Source organism: Acanthochromis polyacanthus, chromosome 1 (assembly GCF_021347895.1).
Source record: "Acanthochromis polyacanthus isolate Apoly-LR-REF ecotype Palm Island chromosome 1, KAUST_Apoly_ChrSc, whole genome shotgun sequence".
Taxonomy (NCBI): Eukaryota; Metazoa; Chordata; class Actinopteri; family Pomacentridae; genus Acanthochromis; species Acanthochromis polyacanthus.
The window spans coordinates 60,012,328-60,032,735 of record NC_067113.1 but is presented as its reverse complement, the minus strand read 5'-3'; the positions used below and the strand labels follow the sequence as shown (position 1 = coordinate 60,032,735).

General features: G+C 38.3%; 1 protein-coding gene across 2 annotated transcripts; it reads left to right on the top strand.

Annotated features, from left to right (window-relative positions):
- Positions 1–2,881: 2,881 nt before the first annotated feature.
- ccdc107 (coiled-coil domain containing 107) lies at positions 2,882–18,700 on the top strand. Of its 2 annotated transcripts, none has more exons than XM_022215741.2 (6): positions 2,882–3,248; positions 7,571–7,785; positions 7,872–7,941; positions 8,066–8,156; positions 11,872–11,981; positions 14,322–18,700. In XM_022215741.2, the coding sequence occupies exons 1-6, from the start codon at positions 3,107–3,109 to the stop codon at positions 14,714–14,716; spliced, it is 1,023 nt and encodes a 340-aa protein (XP_022071433.1). In that variant the 5' UTR covers positions 2,882–3,106; the 3' UTR covers positions 14,717–18,700. The 2 variants fall into 2 exon arrangements, with proteins under 2 accessions (XP_022071433.1, XP_022071432.1); XM_022215740.2 differs by having other exon boundaries at positions 7,568–7,785.
- The last annotated feature ends 1,708 nt before the right edge of the window (positions 18,701–20,408 follow it).

Genomic DNA, 20,408 nt, shown 5'->3' with positions numbered 1-20,408 from the left:
TGTGATTACCACAGCGGGTAATATAAACACATTTGTCCGACAAAAAACGAATATCCATCCATCCGTTCTCTGTACACGGCTTCAACGTACACAGCACGACTCACATTTCCGGGTTCATTATTACACACAGATGAAAATATTCCACAAAAAACGGCCATAATCCAACCTTGGACATCCAGACGACACAAGCCAGTAAACTATTTTGTCCAAAACATGTCTTGAAGTCGGTATATAATCCACGAATCGGTCGTTTTCAAGGAAATGCACCTCGCGATGCGCGTCCAATATGCCCTATGGAGATATTCCATTAAAAATCAGCTGTTTCCAAGTAGAATAGTCATTTACCACATTAACCTTTAGTTGCACAAGTGAGTCAGAACTGACCCAGGGAGGTCGTTTTCTTACAATATCGTTGTAATGAAAAGTTTTTATCATTTTAAATTCCAGCTATTCCCAAAAACATGTTTTTGATGCCATTCCATTAAAATTTTTAAGTTACCTTTTATACTTTTAAAGAAATTGTAATATGTGTATTACTATCCCAAGCTCTTTATCAATGGTAATATCAGAGGTAATGCAGTGCATAAACTTGCAGCAACGGCTGGAGGAAAACTGGAAAAATGTCAACAAAATGAATGTCGACATTCTTCTGTTGCTGCTCTGTGTAATATTCTTCTTTTTCAATGATCAAAATCAATAATAAAATGAAAAATAATACATATTTCAAGCGTGGAATCGTTGTTATGTGGACAAAAATGTAATACAAATAATAATACAAATTATTATTCTTAACCAAATGACAGAAATGGTATAAAAACACATTGATTCTTATAAGGGTCATTTATGGAAGAATGTCATTCATCTAAGGGTCAGTACTGTCTGGACTGTATTTCTGAATAATTTAAGGTTATCTTCATTTAAGAAAACAGATTTATTGTCACACAGACACATTTATTTTGCACCAAAGTGTTTCTGGCCTTCTTGATCAACCAGACTAAACAAGAGTGACATTCATAGAAAACAGCTGACACTGCAGTGCCACATGTTGTTACCTGAGCCAAAAAAGTGTTAAATATTGTCTACCACAGCAGGCTGGTGGCTTTTCCTTATTTGTTTTTTGCTATCATGCAAAGTCTGAGATGCAAATGTTTCTATTCTCTGTAGCATCTGTCAGCTTATCTTAGCGTCACATTACGTTGGATTTCACTTGCTCTATTAATGCACTTCTGCATGACATTATAACATATCCCATCTGCACAGAGACTCAACCTCCTATAGTGGTGTGATATGGAATATTGAAATAATATGGTTCTCATATTGCAGCAGCATCAGTGTTGGGGTGTGATCAACCACACAACCACAACTTCCAACATTAGACAGTATTAATGGAACACAGGGTTTCTGGAAACACCAACATCTCTCCAGCAGTCAGTTGCCTCTGGAAATCAATACAAAAAAAATAGATGTGCAGCAAGCTCTCAAGCTCCTCTAGCAAAGACCGTAACTTCTCTATCAATATGAAAAGAACAAGGTGATGATTGCTGGTCTAAAGCAGGACTTGGAACACTGGTCCTCACGACTTTCTACAGGTTGGTGGTGGAGAGCATCATAACATCCTGCCACACAGTGTGATACAACAACTGCTCCTCTGTGGACAGGAAGTCTTAGAACCAGTCAGCTCTCCATCACTGACATCTACACAGCCAAGAAGTGGTCATGAGGGACCACACCCACCCTGTTAATGGACAGTTTGCCCCCCTCACGTCAGGAGGAACACTATGCAGCATCAGAGACTTTCTGTACTCTGGCTGTCAGACCCTTCAGTTCAGTATTAAATAGAAATAAATATTCTTTTGAGATACAAAATGCATGGCTATGAAATGAATCCTGAAATAAATAAACAGACAATACATTTGAAAATACATGCCATAATTAAATAAATAGGTTTAATTAAAAAAGCAAAATTTTCAAACCACTACTTTTATTTATTGCAGGGGACTCTTCGGGTACATTGGTACATTTTTATTTTATTTACTGTGGAATAAAACAACTTTCCACAATTGTAGGCCCGATGTATTGCATATAATGTACATTATTCTTATTCATTTATATTGCAACATTATATTGCACTTGATGACCTGTGTAACAGTTTCATTCTTATGTACCACATCTTATGGAAGGACAGTAAAGATGCTTGTCTTGTCTCTTCTTACTAGAACAGTATAATCAAGAATGTTGGAAGAAGCCGAGTGTTGTTAGACAGTCCTAGATTTACATCATAGTATTTTCGAACTGCATTTTATTCCATTTTAATTGTGGGTGCTCTGGTTTTTGGTGCAGTTGTGTTTCAGTCTCATTTGCTATTATTTCAGTAATATTTCTAATTTTGTATCTTTTGGTTTAATGCCGTTGTAAATCATTTTTGGAAATACATAAAATATATATGATTATTAGTTTTATTTTTATCGTTATGATTGTTTCGTACAGTTATAATAATAATAATAATAATAAGAAGAAGAAGAAGAAAAGGAAGAATAACTGTATTATGATTATTTTATTATTATAGTATAATAATAATGATGATAATAATAGTAGAAGTAGTAGTATAGCATAGTATAATAGTAACAATGCTAATATAATATTATTATTATGACAAGAACATCATTTGATGTACTGAGTTTATTTCATTCACTAATGAAAGAAAAAAGAAACAAAAAGCACTTCAATACAATGCAAAAACAAAAGTTTACAATAGTAATATTAATAATAATAACAATATTAAGTATTATTATTAGTACTACTTGTTGCAGTAGTAGTAGTAGTAGTAGTAGTAGTAGTAGTAGCAGTCTACTGCCGTCACTTTATTTTTACGTAGTTACGTTGAAGCTTTTATTGTGAAGGCTCGTCTCTGAGCTCCTGTCAGCAGCAGCAGCTGTTTGGGCCGAAGTCTCTGCTTCATAGCCTCTAATGTCTCGTAGTTTTCGCTGCATTTCGACCTGACTGCTGAGCGGTTCTGTTCCGTTTACCGTCTCCTCTCACGGCCTCTTCTCGCCGTTAGCTGTGCTCGGTTACAGCTGTGTTCGGTGCGGTCGTCGGTTCACGGACGATGGTTCTGTCTGCATCACAACAAGTCGCTCTGGCTTTCACGGCCGTCCTCTTCACGTTCGTCGTCCTGCCGAGGCTGTTCGGTGTCGGCGGGGGAACCGCGGCCAAGGACGCTAAATTCGACTCTCGTTACACCAGAAAAGGTAGAAAACGTCTCTTTATTTTCTTCTGTTTCACATTAGCGTGGCTCCTGTTAGCATGTGTGGCTTGTCTCGAGCTACTCCTCTCCTCTCCGTGTTAGCTGTCGCGTGCACTGGCTAGTTCCCTCAAAATAAAAGTCCTGACCGAACAGACTGCATATCCTTCTTCTGTGGTTATTCATCTACAGCTAATGTCTAATAAAACCTCTCCTTAAAGGTACATTCTGCTCTAAAATACTAGTTCAGGTGATACAAGACAGTAGAGTCAGCATCTACAAATATACACATCTTTATACACAACTAATTTTAGTTCATGGACCACATTTAGCCCAGTTTGATCTGAAGTGGACCAGACCAGTAAAGTCACAGCATAATAATCTACAAGTGACTCCAGATTTTTCCTTTGTTTTCGTTCCAAAAAGTACATTCTGAAAATGTTCACATTTAAGGAACTATCTGTTCACAAAACATTATGAACAATACCCTGAAATTTCTGAAGAAAAATAAATTCAGTTTCAAGAACATTATGCCTCAGTTTATCATTTACACATTAAAACCTACTGATCACAGTGTATCTACAAAATGTGCACAAAACGTTTAGTCACAGGGATCCGGAACTGAATGATACAACATTTTACTATGATCGAAACGACAAAAGTCAGACAAAAAAAAGACAGAAAACAACAAAAACAAGACAAAATATTGCAAAAATGAGAAACAAGATGGCAAAAAAATAGGACAAATGACATGAAACAAAACAAAAAAGAGACCAAATTTGATTTAAAAAGTTACAAAGTGACAAAAATGTACAAAAACAAGACAAAAAAATTACACAAAAGACAGAAATGTTACAAAAATGATCACAACAAAAAATAGACAAACAATGCAAGTGAGACAAAAAACACAAAATGACAACAATGACACACAAAACAACGAATATAGCAAAACAAAAAGGAAACAAAATGACAAAAACGAGAAACGAAATGATAAAAACACGAGACAAACGACAAATCTCAGGCAAAAATGAGACAAAAAACAAGACAAAACATGACAAGAATACGACACTCAGTGACAATAGAACAATGAACAATCTAATATTTTACTTCATGTTCAAAACAACCTGTCATGGTCTAAGAATTATTTTAAATTTATAGTTTTACAAGTTAATGCCGTCTCTGTAATTTTTACAAAGTTGTCCCATGGGCCGGATTGGACCCTTTGATGGGCCGGTTTGGCCCGTGGGACGCATGTTTGACACCTCTGTCTTAAAGTGAAGCTTAGCCTCCACATTACATATAGCATTTGATGTCATGATGTCTTATTATTATGGTTTGGACTTCATTTGCACTGACTGACTTCTCCCACATGTGTATCTAGTGTCTGTGTATGTTTTTACCTCCAGATTAACATAGAGTATCGTGTCTGACATGCGTTTGTTCCCAGCTGTGTTGTCTGTGGCCTGATGTTAAACTTACAAGATACAACATCAGGCCATGAATACAGTGATGTGAAAAAGTGTTTGTCACCTTTTCAAATTCTTTTTTTTTTTTTTTTTTGGATGTTTAAGACCATCAAACGGATTTAAATATTGGACAAGGATAACCAAAATAAACACAGGATGCAGTTTGTAAATTCAGTGTTTTTAGGGTAAAAAGCTATCCACCCTACCTGGCCCTGTGTGAAAAAGTAATTGCCCCCCTTGTTAAATCATGAATTGACTGTGGCTAATCACATTTTTGTTTTCTTCTCGTTTTTGGATTTGCTGATTTGTTTCTGAGATTGAGGAATTATAATTTTTTTATGTTCTTTAATACTCTCACTAAGCACTTTATTAGGAACGTCTGTACACCTACTTATTCATCGAGTCACTTGGTAGCAGTTTACTATAAAGGTTGATGCTACAGGTACGGACCCGTACCTGTAGCATCTGTACTAGAGGTACACTAAGGTCACTGAAGAGCTGGCGCCGGTTAACTACTATTTGCTGCACATTACAGGCAGTTTATTTGAATGACTTTGACGGCGAACATTGTATAATTTAACCAAAAATACACCGTCTCCTCTCACACTTTAGACATTGCAGTTTTTACGCTTTTAGACGCCGTGTATAAATTGTTTGAAGTCCAGTTCCTATTAAGTAGTTTACCGCGTTCAGTGGTGGAAGCGGCTGACGAACTCCATTGCAAATGTTCCCATTTAATTTCGGACGCTAATTTACAAGATAAAGTTAAGGATGTCGAATATGAAACAAACACTCGTGAATGGTGAGGAGCAGCTCTTTAATTCGGCATGAATTAAAAAAACCCACAAACTCGATTTACTGTGATATTGTGAGATTTGTTTGTGGTTATGTAACTTAGCCATTCAACAGAGTCCGCTAACATTAAAGTGACTGACGTGCAGTGTCTGTGTTGCCAGACGTAGAAAATACATCAGGGTTTTGTTTAGGTTGTTAATATGTAATAGTCTGTCGCTACTTTTGAAGGTAAAAAAATACTTTTCGTTTGCTGGCTGTTAGTTCTGCCATTTGTTTTGTTTGCTGTTTGTGCTTTATTAGAACAGGGTCACGTGAATAAAAAGTTTTGCTATTTTTAATAGTAGTGCTGATTTCAACCCCCAAATCGCTGTCCGTGAAAAAGTCAGATAATGATATTTATAAGACATTATGCATGATAGAAAAGAGAACAGCAGATGACTGACATGACAGGCTCGGCACGCAGATTCACCTCGAATCACGGAAGCGCCTTCATCACTCGGATTACCAAACCGGCTCATTAATATTTATGTCCGTCGGATTACCAGCCAATCACAAACCGCGTTCATCAGCCGGCTCATTAATATTCATGTACATCTCATTAATATTTATAATAAGGGAAAGTGCCGTATCCGTAGGCCACAGGCTACGGGTACGGGTCCGTATCTGTAGACACTACCTACTATAAAATATACATCAGATACACGTGAGCTTCAGTTAATATACACATTAAACAGGAGAATGAGACAAAATGGGATCTCAGTGACTTTTACTGTGAAGTGATCGTCAGACAGGCTAGTTTGAGTATGTCTGAAAACGCTGCACTTCATGAATATGCGCCAGTTAGTAGAGCTTTTTCAGACATCTAGTAACTGGCAGTACTAGTCTGACCAAAACAGCTGATGATGAAAAGCATATTCTGGTCTGATGAATCGGAGATTTCTGCAGAGGTTGTCGATAATCGGTTCACAATTTTGGAGTCAACAGGATGAATCCATGGAGTCAACCTGCCTCGAGAACAGCCCAAGATGCTTCCTCTTTTGATACAACGCTGTGGGAAATGTTTCATTTATATTCTGACTTTTGAAGTCCATGCGATGTATCTTGCATGCGTTTTTATTCAAAGTAAAAAAGCTAATGTTTTATATGTTCATTACGATCATGTCTTTACAAATTCCATTATTATTTATCATGGAAACAATCACTTATTAATAAAAAAAATGACTGGATATCACTAAAATGTCAACTAAGTTACTGTCCGAATTTAATAACAACCACCTTCTAATTAACTTACCAATAATAAAGTGAGATCAATCAAAAACTGTTTTGTGTTTTTTTTAAAGTTGAGATAATCGTGACAGACATTTCTTTTTAAGCAATATATCAAATTTTATATGGGAAATAAATTGTATCTGTGTCTGAGAAGTCACTTTCTACTAAGTTCCCAGTTACAAAAACACCTCTCAAGGAAGTGTGTTGATTCCAGATCACATGACCTGCTCCACATGATGTCATTTCCTCCTGAAGAAAAGACTGGCAAGACTCCAAGGCTTTCTGAGTAATTTAATATAAAGTAGTGTGTGAGTCAAGTGTGGATTTATGGCATGTCAACAGGTGTACTGCAATATCTCAATATATTTTACTCAATTTTATATGTAATATTTAGAAGAATCTTTCAGTTAAAATGCCATGTGGTGTTTGGTTATAGGCAGTCATGCTGATTTTGGGCCTGAAATCAACAAAAATGTCAACTATGTTGCAAGAAGTCCCACGATTATGTATTGACCCACTAACAAAACTTGTTTAAATGCTTGGGCCTGTCTGGGTATTGTTGCAGACCATCCCTCTATGGCCTCAGTTTACCATCTTCTAATGGCTGCTTTCATCTCAGACTGGTTTCATAAACACAAACACAGAGAGTTCAGTGGTCTTAAGTGGTTTCCCCCATGCTTTAGTTCATATTTCCTGTTATCATTACAGTGGCTCTAATGTTATTCTGTGCTAAAGGGATGAAATAACAATGAGTCACCGCTGTCTTGCTCCTTTCACGATGTGGTGTTTGTGGCAGCAGGTCCAGGCCCGGGTGCAGTGAGAGGTCAGCCCATCAATGTGAACGGCCCCGGCTCACATCAGACCCCCGAGAACTTGCAGCAGATGAAGAAACGGATGGAGCAAGAGCTGAAGAGTGACAAATATAAATCCAACAGCAACAAGGGCTACGTGTTCACACTGATGCCTCTCTACGCCATCGGAGTTGGAGTGTTTGCAGCCTACAAGTTTCTGAAGGTAACTTTAATACACATGCAACACTGAATGCCATTGATAAAATCTAGAAATCTGAACGGAAATCACTCGCTGTTTTCATCTTACAGATCAAGTCTGCGGATGACAAGGCACAAAAGGACAAATTTGCAAAAGGGGCCAAAAAATCAGTGGAGGCAGGTGTGTATCGCACACGCAGAGCCTTCTATTATTTGCATGTTTGTCCGTGTGCTCTTTGGTCACACATGCGTGATTTAGATATGGGGTTTTTAATCACCTCGTGTATGTGTTTGTTTTAACGCAGAGAACCAGTTGAATGAGCTGGAACAAAGGCTGGCACAGACAGAAAGGATGCTCAACTCCATCCTCACCCAGCTGGACCCGCTGACTAACTGGTGAGTCATGATCCGTGTTAGTTTGCACATGCTGCAGCCTCCAGGTGTGCACCACACCTCATCCTCATACTTTGTGTACACAGGTTGGGTTTTGAAATGTGATCCCAGCCCCGTCCCTTCTTTTTCAGCAGACAGGCATCATAGATTTACCAGCAGGTTGTTCTGTTTTTAATTGTGTTCCACGTTCCTGAAATCTGTAAGGTGTAAGAAATGCACTGACCTCAGTACATTTATGGTGATTATTTTTTATCTATCATCATCTATACACCGCCTTAATCGCCATTAGGGTCGCTGGGGGAGTGGAGTCTATCCCAGCTGACTTATGGTGAAGGCAGAGGGCAATCACACTCACATTTACACCTACGGACAATTTAGAATGACCAGTTAACCTCAGCATGTTTTTGGACTGTGAGTGGAAGCTGGAGAACCCGGAGAAAACCCACACATGCAAGGAGAACATGCAAACTCCATGCAGAAAGATCCCAGGCCCAAGCCGGGACGTGTACCGGGGATCTTCTAGCTGTGAGGTGAAAGTGCTAACCACCGACCACTGTGCAGACCTGGTTATGTTTTTTATACTCAAATAAAAAGAGCACCTTATTGGAAATCTGAAAAATTCTCTTCTCACCTTCTCAGTGTTTAAAAAAGCAAAGAAGTCTAATTGGCAAAATGCCCAAACTATTCCTTCGAAAAGTCTATGGCATATGTTGTTGTGTAGATATTTCTGATGTTCTGCGAGAATAAGCATTCATATTTACTTGGAGATAACAAAAGACCTCATTGTAGCTCAAGAACTTGTCAGAGAAGCATCAGGTTTTTAGAATTCTTCGGTGTCAAACTAATGGAAAGTGAAAGTTGTCTGTACAATCATGTGCACACCACAAACATGACCGGCTTACAGGTAGTTCAGCATGCTTTTAATGGTAGTTAGCTGACAAAGTGTAAACAAAATAGACTTCTGGGACTCAAGTTTGAATCCACGGTCCACTAAATGACTCCATGGCAACAAATTACCTCCCACTGACATATAACTGACTGTTGTTCAAGTTCAAGTTTATTTGCCATTTGCAGTATAAAACCACATTGGAAAAAAAGGTGCAAGAGCTCAAAGTGCACTGTCAACATCTAAAAAACAACAGCAGTACAGAAGAAAGTAAAACAATAACAAAACAGAGAACATAACAAACAATGCCACATAAAATACCTAAAAATAAAATGCTAAAAACCAATAAATAGTTCGTAACAGAAATAAAAACATATTAAAAACAAGATACATTATTTAAAGTGATCACAGCTTGTGGGAAGAAGCTCTTAAAGTGACGAGACATGGTACATTTGATTGAGCGATCTCTTTTCCCTGAGGGAAGGACTTCAAACATGGTCCTGGCAGGATGGCCTGAGGAGTCCTTTACAATCTGTAAAGCTCGGTTTAAGAGTCTCGCTTTATATGTGGCCTCCAGGAGCGGCAAGGTGTAGCCAATTGTCCTTCTGGCTGAACAGACCACTTTATCCAAAGCTTTCTTTTCTTTCAAGGTGAGATTACCAAACCACACAATGAAGGAGCTGGTTAGCACACTTTCAATCACACAATGATAAAAGTTTAAAAGAATCTTTTTTTTGGGTGAATTTCCTAAGCTTGCGCAAGAAGAAGAGGCATTGTTTAGCCTTTTTAACAATGCTGGTAGTATTTGAGTTCCAACTCAGATCATTTGAAAGAGTGACACCCAAAAATTTACAGTTTTCAACAATCTGCACTTCAGTATCCTGAATTGTAATGGGCAAATGGTTTCTCTTGTGACGAAAATCAATAATCAACTCACAAGTTTTTGAAGTGTTTAGAAGCAAGTTTTTTTCTTTACTCCAGCAAACAACATTCTCTACCTCTTCTCGGTAATGTGATTCGTTGTTTGAGCTACACACGTGGACAAAATTGTTGGTACCCCTCAGTTAAAGAAGGAAAAACCCACAATTCTCACTGAAATCACTTGAAACTCACAAAAGTAACAATAAATAAAATTTATTGAAAATTAAATAATCAAAAACAGCCATCACTTTTGAATTGTTGATTAACATAATTATTTAAAAAAACAAACTAATGAAACAGGCCTGGACAAAAATGATGGTACCTCTATAAAAGATTGAAAACTATTTGACCAGAGTGACATGATTAACTCAGGTGTGTCATTTAATTGACATCACAGGTGTTTCCAAACTCATAATCAGTCAGTCTGCCTATTTAAAGGGAGACAAGTAGTCACCCTGCTGTTTGGTGAAAAGGTGTGTACCACACTGAACATGGACAACAGAAAGCGAAGGAGAGAATTGTCCCAGGACATCCGAAAAAAAATGATAGACAAACATCTTAAAGGTAAAGGCTATAAGACCATCTCTAAACAGCTTGAAGTTCCTGTGACAACAGTGGCTCATATTATTCAGAAGTTCAAGACCCACGGGACAGTAGCCAACCTCCCTGGACGTGGCCGCAAGAGGAAAATTGATGACAAATTGAAGAGACGGATCGTTGGAATTGTATCCAAAGAGCCCAGAGCAACCTCCAAAGAAATTAAAGGTGAACTCCAAGGCCAAGGTACATCAGTGTCAGATCGCACCATTCGTCGTTGTTTGAGCCAAAGTGGACTTCATGGGAGACGACCAAGGAGGACACCACTGCTGAAAAAAACTCATAAAAAAGCCAGACTGGAATTTGCAAAAATGCATGTTGACAAGCCACAAAGCTTCTGGGAGAACGTCCTTTGGACAGATGAGACCAAACTGGAGCTTTTTGGTAAGGCACATCAACTCTATGTTCATAGACTCAAAAACCAAGCATACGAAGAAAAGAACACTGTCCCTACGGTGAAACATGGAGGAGGCTCAGTAATGTTTTGGGGCTGCTTTGCTGCATCTGGCACAGGGTGTCTTGAAAGTGTGCAAGGTACGATGAAATCTGAAGACTATCAAGGAATTCTGGAGAGAAATGTGCTGCCTAGTGTCAGAAAGCTTGGTCTCAGTCGCAGGTCATGGGTCTTCCAACAGGACAACGATCCAAAACACACAGCCAAAAACACCCAAGAATGGCTGAGAGAAAAGCGTTGGACTATTCTAAAGTGGCCTTCTATGAGCCCAGATCTGAATCCCATTGAACATATGTGGAAGGAGCTGAAACATGCCATTTGGAGAAGACACCCATCAAACCTGAGACAACTGGAGCTGTTTGCTCATGAGGAGTGGGCCAAAATACCTGTTGACAGCTGCAGAACGCTCATTGACAAATACAGAAATCGTTTAATTGCAGTGATTGCCTCAAAAGGTTGTGCAACAAAATATTAAGTTATGGGTACCATCATTTTTGTCCAGCCCTATTTCATTAGTTTGTTTTTTTAAATAATTATGTTAATCAACAATTCAAAAGTGATGGCTGATTTTGATTATTTAATTTTCAATAAATTTTTATTTATTGTTACTTTTGTGAGTTTCAAGTGATTTCAGTGAGAATTGTGGGTTTTTCCTTCTTTAACTGAGGGGTACCAACAATTTTGTCCACGTGTGTAATAAGTCCAATGATGGTTGTATCATCTGCATAGCGTTGTATGTGATAATAAAACTTACCACTGCTTATGATATTGCCAAGGAAGAGTTGCTTTTGACTAACTCAAAGACCATCCTTCTGAAAAAGAATAAATGTAGAAAACATTCTCTTTTTGTTTGTCTGCAGTGTGAAGTCGGTGGCTCAGGACCAGAAGAATGAGATCATGTCTCAACTCCAAACCATCCGGTACCTGATGAAGAAGAGAGGAATGGACTGTCCACCCCTCAACATCAACGGTGGGCTCAGTATTTTTGATTGTGTTCGACTGCAGTTTGCTTCTAATTTTAGAGTTTCAGAATTTTACTTGTTGGTGATCAGGTTAAAGTGAGTGCAGTTAGACATCTAGTAACGATGCTGATATTTATATTACCAGATGATGCATTTCCAACTGCAGGCCAGATTGTGAGGTGTGGCTAATGCAGTCATGCTTCATGCTGCAGTCACAGCCTTCAAACTGGGTCTGTGTGTCATCGCTGATGCCTGTCTTGTTGTGATAAACCACAATTTGAAATTCAGCTGGATTGGCTACGCTGAGACACGTCTGTGGAGATGTGTTTTGCATCTAATTTTACACTTGTGAATGTGGTCGACGTCACATTTGCACAACGATCAGAGCACGAGCTTTGAGCAGCGTCTGATTTAAAATGTAAAGATGTGAGGGCATTTTTGGTAACGTGAGGTTGTGTATTAAAATGTGATTGGTTGATGCTGAAGAAACTACTCAGAAAAGTCTCTACCTTCAACTTAAGAAAATCTAATTTGACATTTTATGACGAGAAAGAAAACATGAATCCTTTCACAGAGCACAGAAACGTCGGCATACAGTATACAGCATGCAAGCCGAAGCTCAAGCTGTTTTATTTTTCCTGCTGTGTTGGTGGAATTTGATATCTGAAAATGTATATTGTGGGCTGCACAGTAGCTCGGTGGTTAGCACTGTGGCCTCACAGCTAGAAGATCCCTGGTTTGTGTATGGGCCTGGGATCTTTCTGCATGGAGTTTGCATGTTCTTCCTGTGCATGTGTGGGTTTTTGTAACTTGCAATGCCACTTTTCTCCATTCCAAAATGATACTATGTAAAACCCAGGCTGCTATAGCTAATCAAAAATTGATACTAAAACATTTTGAGTACAATAGCTTAATGCATCCAGTAAAAAGGAGAACACAGACTTTACCCATTTCCTCTTATGAGTGTTGCTGCTGAGAATCATCTACAAATTAAATCAGAACAATTCCAGTCAAATACACAATGAAACAAATATATTCTGTCATGAATCGACATAGCCATCTGTATGTCAGTACAAATCAGACTCTGTTAGTGAATCTGGCTGCTCATCAGACATTTAGAAAGGTTTGCTGCTTATAAAGTAAATAATTAAAATATATAGTTAAGTGTCATTTATATTTAAAGGGTATGGCACTAAATCAGCCATGTCAGGGCTTTGAAAATATGAATACCATCGAGACATGATTTATTGAACTGATGTGAGGTGATCCAAAGGACAAAAATGACACTCTAAACTGAACTCAAAAGTTGTAGCTCTGATCATTATTAAGGTATTTATTGTGGGATTTTCTCATGTAGTTACTTATTTCATGTTTTTTTTGTCTGTTTATTTGACTGTTATATTTTTCTACATTTGAATACATTTTCTTCTGTAGTCTACAGGTAATTGTTATTTGAAATTTTATTACATTATTTAAATGCCTGCTTTTAGTAGAAATTTCCGTTATCGGCTTACTCTGCCAAGGAACATTAGAGTTATGTAGCGATCGGTGTTGATTTGTCTGTTTATCTGTCTGTTAGCAGAAAATATGACGTTTTGACTACCAGTCACCTGATAAAATAACTTAAAAAATAATTGTTTATTTTATATTTGCATCTCAGACATCACTTTATTTCTCCACTAAAGAGAGTTATTTGATGATCGGTGTCTGTCTGTCTGTCTGTCTGTCTGTTAGCAACATTACTCAAAAACGGAATACTGGATTTGGATGAAATTTTCAGAGAAGGTCAGAAATGACACAAAGACCAAGTGATTAGATTTTGGCAGTGATGTGGATTATAGTCTGGATCCACGGATTTGTTAAAGATTTCTGCATCATTGCGAGATAGCAGCACAGCATCACTGCAACTGTGACAAAAAATGAACAATAAGTCAGGTGCCTGCTGACGATCACATGATTATGATCCTAATACAAATCAATCACTATGGACTTACCAGGACTTATCCTTCAGAAATGATACAAGAAACAACTGATTAAATTGTGGGGGTGTTTTGAAGTCCCATTAATTCCCGCCCCCTGCCATATTTAGGTATCGTGCATAACGTACACATGCATAACACACGCCTGTGCTCAGCGCAAGGTCATTTTGTTTGTGGGTTCATCTATATTAAATGGACACATTCTATGTTGCAGTGACTTCTGATCATCAAAAACTAATAAACAAATGCTGCATTTCTGACAATGCCGTATAGGGGAATGAACAGCCTTGGTGGAGTACTGCGCTCTCCGATTGCTTTTCTTATTTAAGTATTGTTTATCAGTTGAATATGTCATCTTCTGTCTTTCAGAATCCTCCTGTGAGCGTAATCTGGACGACCTCATCGAGTCCCTCGGGGCCAGCGACGCCACAGCCGACAAACAATCCTCTGCAGTAACGGCAGAGGCTTCTAAAAAAGTTTATGAGAAGCATTCAGAAGCTCGAGATGATGCAGCAGCAGAAGGTGAGGAGATGAAGGAGCTCAGACCAGAGGAATCTGACGGGGAGGCAGCAATCGAAGAAGAGGATGTGGAGGCAGATGAGGAGGAGGAGGATGACAGAGCAGCAGAGGAGGAGGAGGAGGAGGAAGGATTGGAGCACTCTGAGCTCATGCCTTCTCTAGAAGACTTGTATGAGACAAACATTGAGGAGGTTGGAGCGGATCAGCTGGCATCAGGCCTCAGGCGACGCAACAGGCCTGAGTGAACTCACAGCAGGACTTCTGCACTGTACAGAAATGTGACAGATTATTATGAATATTTATTATGGCAAATGCTTTCATTCCAACAAGCTGTCTGCACATGCATCCATATCATATAATGCATTCATTAGGAGAGGAAAGTGCTTTAACCGCAAACGCACAGGGCTCTATTTTTGTGTTCCAGTCACTCAGACCAGCACAGATTCATTAGGAGAGGAAAGTGCTTTAACCGCAAACGCACAGGGCTCTATTTTTGTGTTCCAGTCACTCAGACCAGCACAGAATCATAACGTCACTGAAGGCGTCACATCTTTTAGCTCGGTGTGCTTTATGTAGAAAGGTGTCAGTGAAATTGGAGTGAAAATTTAAAATGTTATGTTTGTGGCAATATAGGAGCAGATGTCAGATCAAAGATGAAAACATAAAGTCTTAGTAGGATGTTAGAAAGCTCTTTGTCATGGATTCTCCAAAGTTGTGGAGCTCTATGGATTTAGAGGTGTAATCAGGGTGGTGGGAAGAATCATATTTTCTGGGATATATTCCACAAAGAAATGTCCATGAATCCACCTCAAGATCATCCTTAGTACCCAAGAACTTGCCTGCGAACGTACATGTTTTTAGGTTTTCGTCAGTGTCACAGTAACACAGTGATAGTTGTCATGGGTTCACTGGAAACACGAACGTTTAATTACTTTTAAGGGTGCCAGTTTGCGAGAAATATATAATTTCTAGCTAACAGCTCACTGAGTGACTTAATGCTAAACTAAAGGAAATGTGGAGCTGTAATTCCCAAATCAAATAAGATCGAATTATAGCAGTGACGAAACCATTAATGTTATTTTTTTTAGATTGCACATTCAATATTAAAGCTTAAATGAAGTAATCCCCTGTAACCCCAGCTCTGTTCCTAAATATTATATGTTAGATGTAACTCTACAACAGGGGTGTCAAACTAATTCAGTTCAGGGGCCACATTCACTCTGATTTGATCTAAAGTGGGCCAGACCAGTAAAATCACAGCATAATAACCTATAAATAACCACAACTCCAAATGTTTTTATTTTAGTGTAAAAAAAAAGTACATTCTGAAAATGTTCACATTGATTTACCAAAGCAGTATGAACAAACTGAGGTTGCAATAAGTACAATTTCAGCAATATTATGCACCAACTATATAGTTCAAATTGCAATTATTTTTCTTTAAAAAATTCAGATTGTTCATTATATTTGTAAAAACAAAAGTTTGTTAAATGTGAATGTTTTCAGAATGTACCGTTTTACACTAAATCAAAGGGAAATATTTGGAGTTGTGGTTATTTATAGTTTATTTTGTTATGATTTTACTGGTCCAGCCCATTAGAGATCAAACTGAGCTTCGTGTGGCCCCTGAGCTAAAATGCCTTTGACACCCCCGCTCTACTGGGCTGGTTTTGGCCCGCAGGCCTTATGTTTGACACTACATTGAATCTTTCAGAATCTGCAAGTCCCTGCCTCGTGGTGCCGACTGTGTGTTTGGCTCATAATGTATCCTCTAGTATAGAAAAAACACCATATGGACATGCTAACAAGGTGAAAAATGGGATTGTCATCGGAAAGGGTCTTTAATATGGGTGTTAGAGGCGAGGCCAGACAGAAATTCCCATTCTCAAGGATTCTGTTGTCACATTTTTGTCCATACTTGACCTTTACTGAATGAACCAACCTGAATGACACCTTAATTTTCATCTCCACCTTGTCTTACTCACAGAAAGCTGTACTAAAACACGTATGCATGATGTGAAGTATGCTTCACACTCTCACAACACAATCTGTTGCCGTAAATAACAGCTTATTTGTAGGAAACTGGAGACAAACCTTTGCCTTGGAGGGGGGTGTGAGTTTGAAACATCCCAACATAACAACTTGTTTCAGTTTTTGTGCTGACGTAAAAATAGAGCCAACACCATCCTTCACAGTTCTGTTGTCATTTTATAACATTAATATTAATATTTTACAACAGATTTTGTTTATATGCACTTATTAGTTGTTTAAATTTACACCTGCCTGGATGCTGAAGCCAAACATTTCAATGACATATAATCCAAGAGGTTATTTCACGTCTGTCTGCCTTTAACCTTCTACTGGGTACTGATGATGCATTCAGGTGCTCATCCTGCTCTTGACAGCTCCAGATGTCTGCTGTGGTTCCACTTTGTTTCTCCCTGATTCCTGCTGTAGGACATGAGCTTGAGAGTTTTGGGCTTTTGCAGCTTAATCCTGCACCGTACTGCACTGCCACCCTCAGGTTGCTGTTGGAATAGAAAGAATCCAACCAGTGCCAGGTATGATTATTCAGTTCACACTACTCCTGTATGAGGTTTGAGAAAACTGTGGAGTCTTACTATGAAAATGCCCTGTTTTTGTTCTAAATATATCTTAAATGGACTGACACTAATGCTGCTGCTGGTTGCTGTTTAGGCTGCAGAATATAACCGTGTATCGTGGAGGTGTGAATTCAGGCTCGTGGCATGTTTGTTTATACATCAAAACATAACTGCATGTTTTTCATTTCTTAGAGTTTTATTTGTGTGCACATCGTGACTGCATGACATTTGAATTTAGGAGGATTGACTATCATTTCGTCAGCCAGAAATGCATTATCTCACATTTTTCTGCTTTTTTTTTTTGTTTTTAAAGTGGATTTTTTTTTTTAGTAGGTTTTGATTGTTCGATACTGACTTCATTTAAATCTTTGCCTTAAATTTCAGTTATTTATTTGAAATAGTAATGATGAGCGCTCACTGTGGTTGTTTCTATGCTGTCTGTTGGCTAACATACATCTAGCTACTCTAAATTTCCAAATAACAGACGTTTTTTAAGTCCGGATTTAAAAAGGAGAGCCAAGTACCAAGGTACCAAACAGCACATTCATAACTGTGAGTATGACTTCCAGAGTAACATTAAAGGGGAACTTCGTTTTTTTTCAACCTGGGGTCTGTTTTCATATGTCATTTCATACATATGAGTGATGGAGAAATGACTTTTCAACATAGCTCCAGTATTTAGCCAGGCAGGCAGCTTAGCAGCTCAGCTAGCAGCTCGGCTAGTGAAAAGTATGGGGCAACTTGCCCCCCCCCCCTGCGTCAAAGTCTGCCCTAACGTGCTTTTTTTCCCCACACTGACCGGCTCAGATAGTCTCAACGAGTGTCCCACAACATACCACAGATGAGAAGTGAACGAAAACCTCCACATTACCTGGCGATCGCTCTTTGTTGTGGTCTGTATCCAAATCTCAGGACGCGTCAAAACACCGGTTTTGTCGCAAGCTATCGCGCGATTTCGGAACGAGATTTGCTTTCTAACGTCCTGAGATTTGGATACAGACCACAACAAAGAGCGATCGCCAGGTAATGTGGAGGTTTTCGTTCACTTCTCATCTCTAGTATGTTGTGGGACACTCATTGAGACTATCCGAGCCGGTCGGTGTGGGGAAAAAAGCACGTTAGGGCAGACTCAATATATTTGATCACTTCCACATCTTATGCCCATGTCTGTTACAGATTAGCACAAATCTTTGATAAAACTTTGTGATAGTAGCCCAAATGTTAATGTGGTAAAAATTACTGGACATTACTGTATTTAGCCAAATTAGATGCCCCTGTAATATAACATTTATTGTGAGGTGATATTAAACCAAAGCATGACTTCTTACTACTGTCCAGTCATTGCCTTACATTGAAAGATCTGATCTGTAGATGCAGGATGTTTGGTTCAGCCTCATATTTTCACTGTTCACTCCTGATTTCTGACATTACACATTAGATTTATTGCCACAACTTGGAAACTGCAAATCTTTGCCTTAATTTGCCTGTATTTAATAGTTGTTTTGTATATTTTAATTCCCTTTATGCATATTTACACTTCTGTGTTGAATGTTGTGTGTGTCATGTGGCTGCTGAGTGAACAGACTCAGTTTGCCTTAGTAGAAAATAAAACAAAACCAAAAAATATGCTGTTGGTCTGTATGACTTTTGATCTCCTGTTTCTTTAAAGCTTTAACCAACTCTTGCCGTCATTTCCGACGACTAAAATCTTGAAAAAAGTCGTAGCAAAATCTCAGGAACGCAGAATGTGGCCATTTAATATAGATGTACTCAAAAACTAAATGACTTTGCGATGAATACAGGCGTGTGTTACACGTGTACGTTATGTACGGATACTGAATCTTGTGACCTAAATATGAAGCGGGTGGCGGGAACTGATAGGACTCAGAAATATCCCCACAATTTAATCAGTTGTGGACTTACAACAGATGGCACACCGGCGATGTATGGTGAAAAAAGTGGGGAGGATGCGAGTCAAGATGCAGGAGAAGTGTCCTGGTGAGTTGACAGCATATCACTGCATCATCCATCAGGAAACGCTGTGTGGTAAAGTGTTAAAAATGGAGCATTTAATGAGCACTGTAATGCAAACCGAAAACTTTATCTGAGCTAAAGGTTTGAACCACTGGCAATTTCAGTCTTTTTTTTGTGAGAAATAGATTCAGAATTTGCCGACATTCCTTATCATACAGAGGTGTGTTGGCTGAGTCCAGGAAAGATTCTCAATAGAGTTCTTGAGCTAAGCAAGGAATTTTGTGAGTTCGTGCACTGTAAGCAAGATAACTACAGTCTGGTCAGCAGAGTTGGTATTTTGATTTGTTTGAACATGAAAATTAAAATAGCTGTACTGCTTGACATGAAAATACACATCGGATCAATCGTATGTACCTCAATATGTCTAAATTTGTATTTGTGAATAAGCTGAAAATGTAATTTGTTGTTGGTACAACAATGATGCCTGATACTGATGCACTTGTGCAGGCTAAAAGATGTCAAGTTTCAGGAGCAAATACGAAGCAAGAATAAATCCTGTAAAATGCTGCTTTGAACATTGTTGCTCTAGGGGAAATAAAGCAGTTGCTAAATGAAAACTTGCTGTAGTAAATACAGTGAAATTCAGTGTTGGTCATCAGATTCACTACAAAAGTGTTTGTTTGAGTGGAATATTATTTCTAATGGATGCATCCATGTTATGTATGTATTTTTTTATGTATATTTTACATATACATTTTATACACAAACAAGGCAGGTGACTACTTTAACTGTCTATATAAAATAGCTGCTACTTAAGATTTAAAGGTGTGCAGAGTTAATTGAGGTGTTCACAATTACTTTCCAGATGTGGAAAATGGACTTCAAAAAATTTCTATATCTTAATAAGTTAGATTTTTTTTTAAATTCCAGGACTGTTTTTAAATTGCACATACCTGTGACTAAATATGTTGTGCCATTGTACAATCACTGTGATCAGTTGTAATGCACAATGCACACAAATAAATGTTAAACTGAGTCACAGTGTTGTTGGAATTGCACTTACTTTAATCTCTGGTTGCTTCTAATATAATTTTCAAAAGGACAGTTCACTACATATAAAGATTTTTCTAATATACTTGTTCTCCTTTGCACTAAAACATCGGAAAACTTAGACTTATTGTTACTTCTTGGTAATTATGCTATAAGTTTACTGGTCCAGCCCCTTTGAGATCAAATTAGGCCGTATGCGGACCCTGGACAAAAATGAGTTTGACACCCCTAATCTAGTGCGTCTTCAAAGAATAATTGACTCCAAAGAACAAATATTATGCTATGTGACATTTTATGTAGTCAGCTTAGA

What these genes read in the sequence shown, in the direction of transcription:
- ccdc107 (XM_022215740.2), top strand. Translation starts at nt 3,107, where the DNA reads ATGGTTCTGTCTGCATCACAACAAGTCGCTCTGGCTTTCACGGCCGTC. An exon ending in CTCTCGTTACACCAGAAAAG is followed by an intron (nt 3,249 to 7,567) that starts GTAGAAAACGTC and finishes TGTTTGTGGCAG; the next exon opens with CAGGTCCAGGCCCGGGTGCA. An exon ending in CAAAAAATCAGTGGAGGCAG is followed by an intron (nt 7,942 to 8,065) that starts GTGTGTATCGCA and finishes GTTTTAACGCAG; the next exon opens with AGAACCAGTTGAATGAGCTG.